General features: G+C 38.1%; 2 protein-coding genes across 3 annotated transcripts; both read right to left on the bottom strand.

Moving 5' to 3' along the window:
- Positions 1 to 4454: 4454 nt before the first annotated feature.
- Positions 4455 to 6532, bottom strand: LOC145237674 (uncharacterized). 2 transcript variants are annotated; one of them, XM_080100621.1, is made up of 6 exons: positions 6389 to 6532; positions 5782 to 5972; positions 5330 to 5538; positions 5171 to 5267; positions 4974 to 5110; positions 4455 to 4855 (listed from the first exon to the last, which is right to left on the bottom strand). In XM_080100621.1, the coding sequence occupies exons 1-6, from the start codon at positions 6530 to 6532 to the stop codon at positions 4581 to 4583; spliced, it is 1053 nt and encodes a 350-aa protein (XP_079956747.1). In that variant the 3' UTR covers positions 4455 to 4580. The 2 variants fall into 2 exon arrangements, with proteins under 2 accessions (XP_079956747.1, XP_079956748.1); XM_080100622.1 differs by having other exon boundaries at positions 4980 to 5110.
- LOC145237673 (mitogen-activated protein kinase kinase kinase 4-like) lies at positions 6520 to 11347 on the bottom strand. Its single transcript, XM_080100620.1, has one exon. It carries the CDS (start codon positions 11248 to 11250, stop codon positions 7144 to 7146), a length of 4107 nt encoding a protein of 1368 aa, XP_079956746.1. The 5' UTR covers positions 11251 to 11347; the 3' UTR covers positions 6520 to 7143.
- Between the last annotated feature and the right edge of the window lie 258 nt (positions 11348 to 11605).

Here is an 11605-nt window from a genome sequence, read left to right as displayed (position 1 = left end):
ACGCAGTTCTTATAGCGTTAGACAGGACTGGGAAAGTTCAGTGGCACGACACATGTTCAGTGCGCGAAAAAGGCACCAGCACTGGTTTGACTTGATTGATCGACGTTTCCATATCAAACAATTTGTTGCTTCCTATATCAATGGTGGCCTCAAATGTGGGAGTCTAATTTCTTGTCAAATAAGGGCCGAGGAACGTGCTCTTAACAAAGTAGTCTTCACTCTTACGCTTGCAATACGCGACCACTATATTTGCGTTTGAACACCTGTTGAAAACGGTTGGTGCTTTTTGTAGTTTAAACTTATTACAGCATTTCAATTTCTTGCGTTGTACTCTGCTATTAATGCTGGTTGTATCTTCGAAGGTTGTAAATAGTGATGCACCGAAGTTTCAATTGGCCAAAACAGTTCGGACGAATACGTTGTTTCGGTTTCGGCCCTTTTTTTGACTTTTTTTGAAAATTCGGCGTAAACTGAACTTTTTGATTGCATGAAATTCATGCCTAAAGTTTCATTTTCTCAAATACGAAACATTATCAATGAATTAATTGTTGCAGCTTGAAACCACGAGCCACGTTGTCTAGAAAAATAAGTTTAGTAAAGCTTCCGTATTGTAAAAATGAGTTTGGTTTGTCATAATTCAGTTCACTCGCATTAACAACACAAAGGTTCAGTTGAAAACATCCATGGGAAAGGGGGTTTTAGGTTCGGTCTGATTCGGCCAAATTTTCGGTTTCGGCCCGATCCTTTTTAGATGGGTTCGGTTCATCACTAGTTGTAAACAATGCAGAAGAGAAAGAGGCACAAAACAAAGCCAAAAACTATTAAATTTTTATTTCTGATATATCTGTTTCTCTAGAGCAGTGGTTCTTAACCTTTTTACAACGGCCGAACCCCTACGATAATCTTCAGCATTTGGTCGAACCCCAATTTGTTTGTTGAGTCATAATTAGTTTTTTTTTCAAACGTATTGGCAACAGTTACTGTTTGTCATTTTGTTAAATTCTGACATATTAATACAAGCAACTTGTTTCAGGATTGCTTTAATTCCGGCAATTTTTAGTTTTTACCAAAATGAAGCATTGCATTTTAGCATCTGTGCACAAACAAGAAAAATATATGTTTTGCCTGCCAACAAAATTTCGTTGTTTTTCTGCTTCCGAACAACGCGCACAATGTTCTTTGTTACCGCAAAAAAAAAAGAAAATAAAACCTTAGTGAAAGGGTGCACAACCTTTTTGCTAGGACGGCCGCATCGCAGATTCTTATTTCACAAACGACCGCCATTTACCTGCTTATTTTTGCTTTAAAATACTTGAATGAATTATATTTTATTTACCATCTAATAGCGCCCAAAAAGCCCAGATTAATTTTTGCACAGATTGAGCTGGACCGCGTAGAGATCAGTCCTAAGTGTTGATGATGTCATAATCTATATTGTGATGCTTGTGGTACATGTTTGTTCGCATTGTTTGCACACAATGGTGTACAAAAAGTCTGACGCGTATGGTTATTAGGCTGGTAATACTCTTTTTAGTACCACAAGAACTGTTTAGAGCAGTTTAAAAATCAAAATATTTAGCAAAAGAGTTTTATTTACGTCACGGCCGCCAGTACATATATAAACATGTTCACTGTCGCACAAAATCGACTCTGCGGCGGCATGTGGCCGTCCGGCCGCAGGTTGTGTGCCAATGCCTAAGTGTAACCTTCCAGTGTTTTGATATTTGAGAAATACAAATTGCCATTTTAAGCGAATATAGACTCTAAAGTTTGACAAAAACTAGTACTTGTAATGTTCTTCAAAAAGACCTTCGTCGAACCCCTAAATCGGCGTCGCCGAACCCCTGGGGTTCGATCGAACACCGGTTAAGAACCACTGCTCTAGAGTTTTACCTTCTTGGCAATGCCCATCCTAGTCGCATTTGTCCCACAGGCTGGGTTGGTCGTTTGTTTCGAAAAGCATTCATTAGAGAGCAGAGATATTGGGCAATTACAACTTTTCCACATTTTCAGCTGCTCATAAAAGTTAAACTTTCGACTTTTTATTATGACGTTTTTAACCGTCGCATCGTTGGGAATAAACCTAAACCAGTTACGAGCTTTTATGTCACATGCAGTTTTGGCGAGGGGAATGTTGTTTAGTAAGGAAAAACAATTTAGGAAACCCTCTAAACATGCAGCAGTCGCGCTATTCCTGTTTTTGTAAGACTGCTCATGTTTTTACACTAGCTCTGCAAACCTTAGTTAAAGTTTTGGATTCATTGATTAGTTGAACTTGATGTTTTGTCAAACATATTTTCAAGTGTATATATGGGAGGCAAATTTATTTTCTGACTTTCGCTGGCATTTGTTGTCGCTGTCCGGCCATCAGTTGTGTTTTTATCAAGTCTTTTTTCAGGGACCTATCAAAGTAACCACGAAAAGAAAAGGAACATGTGCTGCTAAGAATTTAGGTGCAATCCTTAGTCATCCAGTCTCGTCTAGCGCTGTAAGAACTACCTTTGAACTTTCACCTAGTCCCGTCTTTTGATCATGTCTAACAAACGCTTTTCCGTAGTGCCGTCTAACGCTATAAGAACTATATGTGAACCTTCACCCAATCCCGTCTTTTAGTCATGTCTAACAAACGCTTTTCCGTAGTCCCGTCTAACGCTATAAGAACTGCGTGTGAACTTTCACCCAGTCCCGTCTTTTAGTCATGTCTAACAAACGCTTTTCCGTAGTCCCGTCTAACGCTATAGGAACTGCGTGTGAACTTTCACCCAGTCCCGTCTTTTAGTCATGTCTAACAAACGCTTTTCCGTAGTCCCGTCTAACGCTATAAGAACTGCGTGTGAACTTTCACCCAGTCCCGTCTTTTAGTCATGTCTAACAAACGCTTTTCCGTAGTCCCGTCTAACGCTATAGGAACTGCGTGTGAACTTTCACCCAGTCCCGTCTTTTAGTCATGTCTAACAAACGCTTTTCCGTAGTCCCGTCTAACGCTATAAGAACTGCGTGTGAACTTTCACCCAGTCCCGTCTTTTAGTCATGTCTAACAAACGCTTTTCCGTAGTCCCGTCTAACGCTATAGGAACTATATGTGAACCTTCACCCAATCCCGTCTTTTAGTCATGTCTAACAAACGCTTTTCCGTAGTCCCGTCTAACGCTATAAGAACTGCGTGTGAACTTTCACCCAGTCCCGTCTTTTAGTCGTGTCTGATAAATGCTTTTCCGTAGTCCCGTCTAACGCTATAGGAACTGCGTGTGAACTTTCACCTACTACCGTCTTTTAGTCGTGTCTGATAAATGCTTTTCCGTAGTCCCGTCTAACGCTATAAGAACTGCGTGTGAACTTTCACCCAGTCCCGTTTTTTAGTCATATCTAACAAACGCTTTTCTGTAGTCCCGTCTAACGCTATAAAAATTATACGTGAACTTTCACCCAGTCCCGTCTTTTAGTCATGTCTAACAAACGCTTTTCCGTAGTCCCGTCTAACGCTACAGGAACTATATGTGAACTTTCACCCAGTCCCGTCTTTTAGATATGTTGAATATGCGCTCTCCCGTAGTCCCGCCTCTCCCGTCTTTTAGTTTGGCACTTTTCCCGTCTGTCCCGTAACCCCGTCTCTCCCGTCTTTTAGACCTCAATTTCCGCATTTCCGTCGTCCCGTATTTCCGTATTTTAGACATGTCCGACAGAGAGAACTGAAAAAGCTTAGTGTGGGAAATCCCCTATCACATGATATCATTTGCTATCAAAATAGGTACCGTATGTAAAACAGCTGTGTTTATTTTTTGTCAGAAGCTTCAAGAAGGGAAATACAACATTTTCAAATGTTTCAAGCCTCCTTTGTCTTTTTAGGATAAAAAGAGTTGCAAATAAGTCAGACTGCTGTTGTGGTAAATAATTATGGCCAGAAGTCTTGACCAGGGTGGAACGTGTTTTTCGATTTGACGGTTGCATCACACGTACACCAACGGCCATCAGTGTGCCCATGTTTTCGTTTGCAAATTATTGTTGATGAAAAATGAGATTTGTTTCATAGTATCCCGTCTGTCTGTCCCTAAAAATTCAGATTTGATTTCTAATCTATGCATTGAACGAAACGATTTGCTGATAAAAATTGGTACGCACATAATAAGCTTACATAAGTCACAGTTATAACATACCTTACCAGATTTTTCAAGCCAAATGTCCAGCAAAATAGTTTTAATCAACACAAGGCCACCAACACGTTTGAGATCCGCATTGGTCGTACCCGTGGCCGCAGGTTGTGCTCAATGGCCTTGACACAACAGGACAGGTATATCAGCTTTATTATAATTCCGTTTCCTAATCTTCGTATTCTTTTGATAATATTTATAATTATTTGTTTTTGTTTATTTTTTGTTACCCAGCCTTCAATTGTTTTATTTCTGTGGCTTCTGGGTAAAACTGAAAGGTGTTGTGCACTTAAACCACAAAAGTAATTCGTCATTAAATCATATTTTATTATCCCCAAACCATCATACAATGAGTCACTTGCAGTGCACAATTTGCAGGTAATTCTACTGTGAGACAAATTTTAATGCAATTGCAAGCAAATATAAAGTTAACTACTGCAGCAAATGAGATAACTTGTCATTTAAATGGTAGAAATGCACCATAACCCATTTTTTTAAATCCACAGAAGACTTGAGAAGAACATCTGCTCCCCATGATATGCTTTGTGACAAGCTTATGGTTAATCTCTCCAAAGCCACATTGACTTCATTGAACTTGCGATTGAATACAATACATATCTCCTCTTTTTTACCTACATCTTGGCAGTAAAAGAACACACCAACTCCAACAGCAATGAGTGTTATAAGGAAAAATAAAAGAATTGCACCTGGAAAACAAAGAACAGGGTTACATCAAAAAGGTGTTTGTGTTTACATCAAAAAACTTGAAAAAATAACATGTTGATTTTTAGTCTGTTTAAATAAAAAAAAATATATATATGTTACCTTTACCAAAGGAATGTGATTTGGAAACAGTAATTTCATCAACACTTTCATTGCTGTTCTTGCTAATGTCACTTTGATGAATTTGATCTTTCTCATCATCAAGCAACTGTATTTTTTGTTGCTCCTCCCACTCTCTCCTGAAGTCAACAGTGAAGAGAATTGGATTTTATTACAAATGCTGGTGAAATGTAAATTACCTTTTTCTTTCCTTTTCCATTTGTTTCTCTAGTTTTTTAGCTTGAGCTCTTGCTTGAGTAATTTTTTGTTCTTCAGCTTTTCTGGCAGCCTCCTTTTCTGTAAAACAAAGGAACTTGGTAATATTAAGTGTAAAAAAACAATGCTTTTAATTAATATACCTCTCTGTAATTTTAACATCCTTTGTCTTTCCCGTTCCTGATTGGATGCCACAGCTTTCATTGCAGCAACAACCTTAATAGCACACTGCTTGCACTGTTTGTCCTCCAAACAGTCCCCAACCACTTTTGAAAAGCCCGGATCCAGTGGGTTGTCCTTAAGATCCAGCCACTTCAGGGCTCGTAAATGACAGAATGAAACAGGCAATATGCTGAAAACGAAATTAAAAAGAAAGAAATAGACAATCTGCTAACATTTGGGTGTAAAACTACATGTGGGTTAAAAGAAAGTCCTTAAAAGCAGTGGTGGGGATCAAATTTTTTGTCAGCCGGTTCTATCACAAAATTCATATTTTTCAGTCGATTTCGTGAGACGGCTTTATAGAACCGATGCAAACAGGTTGAATTCCACCACTGCTTAAAAGTATTGAAAAAATTCACCAAAGTTGTGGTACCTTAGTTTGTTGTGGTAAAGGTCAAGATGTTGGAGCTGTTCTAGTTTTCCAAAATCCTCGGGAAGCTCTTGCAGTTGATTTTTGCTTAGGTCCAACTTGACCAAGTGTTTAAGCATTGTACAAAATATGTCAGGTAGAATAACAATTCGGTTGCATGATAAATCAATTGTGTTGGCTTTCGGAATTGCTGCCTATCAAAAAACATAACAGTTGGGACAGTTGAAAAATGAATGTCACAAATTGAAATGAAAAAACACACACAATAATACTGCATTTATGCTATTACAACAGTTTTTTTCAGCCTACAGTTTATGCAGTTTTGAAATGATGGTTACTTACAGTTTTATGCCAACCTGATAGTATTTCTATCCCATCTGCATTTTCATTAAATCGGTGTTTAAAAGTATTTTGCATGCAACCATTAGACATGGTTCTGGGTTACTCCAGAGTTATTTGCTTTACTAACATTTGTTTACAAATAGTTTTATAATGTGAACACAATAAGAAGTATTTTGAAACAATAGTATTCAATGTCACAGCATGTGTTATATATTTTAACACCTCAACATGCGACTTATAATTGGAGAAATATAAGACATAGACTTACTATTTCTTTCACAGGAACTTTGTTTAAGCCCAATAAACTCAAGTCCATTTCATTCCCATCAGTCCGACTCTTTAATTCTTTAACTGATAGAGATCGATCAGAAACAACCATTTTTGTACTAATACCTAATATCTTGAAAAACATGTGTCATGGTCAGTAAATATTGACATCTTGACACCAGCACACAGTGATTAAAATAACATTTTGGTCTGACATTTAAAACCAAATTCATAGTACATGAAACAGCTCCATCACGTGAAGTTAAAAAAAAACACTAACGAGAGGTTTAATTTCATTGTGGCATGACAAATTTGGTCATTTACTAATGAAATCTAAAAAAACAAATTTAGAGTACAAACAATTGATTTGGCATTTTTGGACTTTCATATGTGGAAAACGTTTTTAATAAGCTTTCACAATGATCTAAAAACATTTTTTGTTGGTCTTAAAATCACAATGTTATGGACATTAATTGTTGTACCAATTGGTCAAACTAAAAACAACACATTGAAAAAGGCGAATGGTTATTAATATATGAATGAGTAGGGTGAAAGTGGCAGCATGATTTTTGAAAACAAGGCAAACATGAAAGTGTACAATAGGTAATGTTGTGTTATTTTTATCTTAAAACAATGATAGTTGCAAACATTCTGTAATATTTCAAAGGAACATTTACATTTTACAGTACAAGCTAAGATGCAACATATGATGTGAGTTGGTGCATTTGAAATGTGTAACAAAGATCATTGGTACTTTTATTCTTGTAATGGAAGGCCAACTTTAACAAACTGGTGAGACTGTAGAGCAGCTACTGTCCATCTTACATTGGTATCTACTTCAAGACAGTGACCGATAAAATTCTGTCCATCATGACTCAAAGTGGCGGGTACTGTTGGCTTGTTTCCCATTCCGACTTTGTACATGATCTGAAATGGCTCATGGTCATGCCATGGTCTTTTCCCAGAAGCCATTTCAATTACAACACAACCAATGCTCCACACATCAGCCGCCCTTCCGTACCCTCCAACACTGTTAATCACCTCTGGTGCTGTATAAGCAGTGGTGATTCCAGTTCGAGAAACAATTTCACCCGGCGATGTTTTAGTTCTATCCATTAGGCGAATTGCACTTCCAAAATCACCCAATTTAATCAGACTATTGGACATGAGAAAAATATTGCTCCCTTTAATGTCTCTATGGACAATTCCCTTACGATGGAGAACATGAACAGCTGTCACGAGCTGAGAAGTGTACTGCTGAATCATGACCTCAGGCAATCCAATTTGACTTATATCAGCCAATGTGCCAGAATCGCAGTACTCCATAAAAATAAACATCAAGTCTCTGTGAATCTCAACCCCAAAATACCGAACAAGATTTTGGTGTACCATTCCCTCAAAGTTTGCCATTTCATCAAGAATTTCCTTAACTTTTCTCTCGTCATGAGCTTGAAACTGGATTTCTTTCATGGCCAATATCTTTCCGGTGTCCATATTAACACATGTGTACACTTTGCCAAATGTGCCTTCGCCGATTTTCTTTCCACGTTGCCACCGAAAACTAGCAGATCTAATATGAAGCTGAACAATTGGAGTATATTCTGTGGCATCAAGAACTCTTCCTATAACACCATTGTCATATCGCTCCTTATCAATTGTATACTCCAAGTCCAGTATTGCAGTTCTTACATTTTCAAGGTAGTTATTCAGTGACAAGGAAGAGATCTGCGTTGTAACAGAATAATCATTTTCAATCTCAGTTTCCTCATCTGAAGCTTTTGACGAATGTCCGCTTAAAGAGCGATATACAACTTTGGCGTTGATTGTTTGAGAATCACCCAAATGGTGTACACCAGGTTTGTTTTTGGAACCAATTAAATGGTCAAAAAATCTGTTTGTCAAATCTTTAAACTCCTTGTAGTCCTCATCAGAAAGCTCTCTGATATAATCTAGATTTAAAGTAACCAGAAACTTTAAACCTTTGGCAGCCCATCTTGGTTTCTTTCCATTGCCCCTTGGCAAGTGCTTCAGAATGTAAAGCATCCATTTCCTGACAAATGCAGCTTGTAATTTGTCCATGTCACGGCGGATTGTACCAGAGAGCAATTTGCAAGTGCATTGCAGACATTCAAATCCAATGTTAAAAATTCTCTGTGTAATTTGATTGATTTCAGACACCAGCATTTCAGTTTCATGGCCACCAGCACACAATTGACACCGGACTTGTTTTTGTAAATGCTCACTCATGTTGTAGACATGGTTCATGAGTGTTTCACAAAATGACAAAACGCTCTGGTGCAATTGTGAGAAGAAGTCCTGTGTTTGTTGAATCACACTGGTCTGCATCATGTCAATTTTCATACATTTTGATGAAAGCTTGCAAATTTCCTTTCTTCTTGCAGGCAAATGTGACCCCTTAAAACAAACAACTGTCATGTCATGGGAAAAGTCAATGAGTAAATCCTCTGGAAAATTATTGTAGGGCAAAGTTTGAACATCATCATTGCTTAAAACGATCTCTCTTCCTGGCCAAGTACACTGATGTGGGATATGTTTCTTTGAACACTTAGGGGTTTGATTTGTACAGTTTACTTTTCTTACCACAAAAAGCACATCTGAGTCATGGGCTGAGTTTGCTAAGCAATTGGAAACAGACATACAAGAGATCAAAGTTTTTAAAATGTGCTCTTTCAGCACTGCACCATAGCCAATATCTTGTTCACACCTTACAAAGATGTAAAATTGTGACATATCAAAAACTAAAGCTAACCAGCTAAGATCACTGCTTTGTAGATTATGATCTAGAACCACACGAAGACAGTTGTACTCGGCAAGCTTTGACAACAATGAACAGTATTCACAACCTTTCGCTTTGGATTTTTTTGGTGTTACATCTTTTATAAACCTAAAGGTCATGGCACATTCCAAATCCTCTTTCAGAACAGTGGCGTAATGAGTAGCACGAGTAAATCTCTCCCTAACTTCATGAAACATGTCACGAATCGCCCGACCCAACTCAAAGAGGTATCTTCTTGTTGATTCTACAGGATCCCAGGCATCTGCATCGTCTGAGAATGGGGATTGCACAGCTAAAAACTCATCAGGCTGGGAACCGCTATCATCAAATACAGAATGCATATGAGCCAAATGAGGACTTTCTGATCTTTGTCGATGAAACCACAAAACTCCGGCTTGTGGTGATTTTGGAGTTAAAGAATTGTCAAGTGACATGCAACACTGAAAGCTCGCAGAAAAATTGGTGTTTACCGGTGAGCATTCAACGTTGGCTTTGGAAGTGATAATTGCGTTAACAGCACTCTCAAGAAAGGTTTGAGTGGACTGAAACACCTCAGTACACATGTGGATGTACTTTTTGGTGCACTCATCTCCCAAACCAAGTTTGAGTGAAATACGCTTGGCAAAGTTCCACTCATCATAGAGAATATCAATAAATGTGTGTGGGGCATGGGGAAGACCATTTAGCTGTCCAATAACAAGTAGCTGTACAAAATCCATGTAGGTTTTAAAGAGTGACATTAAATTGGACCTGAACGGGAGGACTGTGGATAGTTCAAAGCTCTCCAAAGAATTGTTTGAATGAAGAGAGTGCATCAAAAACAAATGCACAGCCAGTGCCAAAACTGAACATTCAATCACTTCTTTACACTCTGCCACCACTTGCTGCACTGTTAGCAAACTTGTAGAGGATGAACACTTTTCTTTACAGGACAATGACTGTTGAAGTCTTGCCTGCAGGCATTGACTCATGATGGCGAAAATAATATTGGACAAGAAAACATGCAGTGGTTCAAGTTCGGGTAGGCCCCAGAAATCAGTGGAGCTTATTACCCCATCACTGGGATTTTTCTGCAAAACCATCAAAATAGTTTTGTCCAGTTCATCATTTTGTATATGTTCCACTAAAGAACCCATATCTGTAAGAGTTTTTACCATTGCTTTCCAATCTGAGTTTGCAGTTTCTGGAGAAATGCTTTTCAGGTTGTGCCTGTTGTCTTGGCAAATAACATTTCGCGATCTAACCAGACAACCAAAATAGTTTTTCACCAACTGCATGTGAATGTTCTGCACACTTCGCTTAATAAACTGTAATTCAGTCATTTGCAACACTGATTCTGTCAAACTACAACAAGAAAACATCAAATGTGAGATACTTAAGTATGACTTTGGCACAAATTCATCAACAGAATCATCGGCAAGATCAAGTAGATCCAAATCATAAAGAAAACCTGTGATGTGTTCTTTATTTTCCATAGACCCGAGCAGGTTTACCATAGCTAGAAGAGTCCACATTAGTTCTGAACTTGTGTTCAACCAACAGGTTAGAGTTTGAATTTTATGTTGCAAAACAGGGTTACCAAACTCAGGATAATCTTGAACAACGCCTGTCATTGATGAATAAAGGTCTTCAACAAACTCTATGTCTTCCTGAATCTTAAGCACTTGATGCATTCCTGCAAAAAGACTTTTCAGATAATCGCCTGATAAACGCTCAACACTTTTTCGTAAGTAGCATTTGCAAGGAGGGTTTTTACCACATTTTGAAACCTTGTCAGTTTCTACAGCTTCAGATACTTGAAATCTGAAGGCCTCCACTTTAGAACATATTTCTGTAACAGACTTTTGCCTCTGATGCAGTACCCATTTATCCTGTTCAATTAGAGACCGGTTGCTATGGTGAGCTTTTAATTCAAGCCATAATATATTGTTGAAGTATTTTCGAAACTGCACAGATGATGCATTGGGCTGCAACTTCTCAGATTCATTAGAACGTTCCCTTCCTACATCAACAAGCAATCTAAGACCACGAAAATACTGAACTCTTTCAGTTGTTTTTCCTGTCATATTGCCTTTTACACAAAATCAGTCCTACGTGATACCATGATTTTAGATTAGAAAAACATATACACTGGATGTAAGAGTAAAAAGTAATAGCATTTAGTAAACCAAATTTAGAGTTCATAATGGTAGTAGGTAGATTGCCAAACTACCGACATACATGATACATCCAAACAGCCTATTCGAAAAGCTGCGGTACGAACTACGAGCCTTTTACAACGGTGATGCGTCACTATCTTTCGCTGCTTACAACTTTGGATAAATCACAAGCTTTGATTTTTACCACAATTAGAAAAACTCGTTTTAAAGTTGTTTACTACGCGTGGCGTTTTGCCTCAAGATCAATCAACCGTGGTAACAG

The sequence above is a fragment of the Phallusia mammillata genome, chromosome 7, assembly GCF_965637545.1.
Source record: "Phallusia mammillata chromosome 7, kaPhaMamm4.hap1.1, whole genome shotgun sequence".
Taxonomy (NCBI): domain Eukaryota; kingdom Metazoa; phylum Chordata; class Ascidiacea; order Phlebobranchia; family Ascidiidae; genus Phallusia; species Phallusia mammillata.
The sequence above is the reverse complement of the archived record's forward strand: the minus strand, read 5'-3'. Positions and strand labels throughout refer to the sequence as shown.

What these genes read in the sequence shown, in the direction of transcription:
- LOC145237674 (XM_080100621.1), bottom strand. Translation starts at nt 6,532, where the DNA reads ATGTTTTTCAAGATATTAGGTATTAGTACAAAAATGGTTGTTTCTGAT. An exon ending in CTTTACCACAACAAACTAAG is followed by an intron (nt 5,539 to 5,781) that starts GTACCACAACTT and finishes TTTCGTTTTCAG; the next exon opens with CATATTGCCTGTTTCATTCT. An exon ending in ATCACATTCCTTTGGTAAAG is followed by an intron (nt 4,856 to 4,973) that starts GTAACATATATA and finishes TTTGTTTTCCAG; the next exon opens with GTGCAATTCTTTTATTTTTC.
- LOC145237673 (XM_080100620.1), bottom strand. Translation starts at nt 11,250, where the DNA reads ATGACAGGAAAAACAACTGAAAGAGTTCAGTATTTTCGTGGTCTTAGA.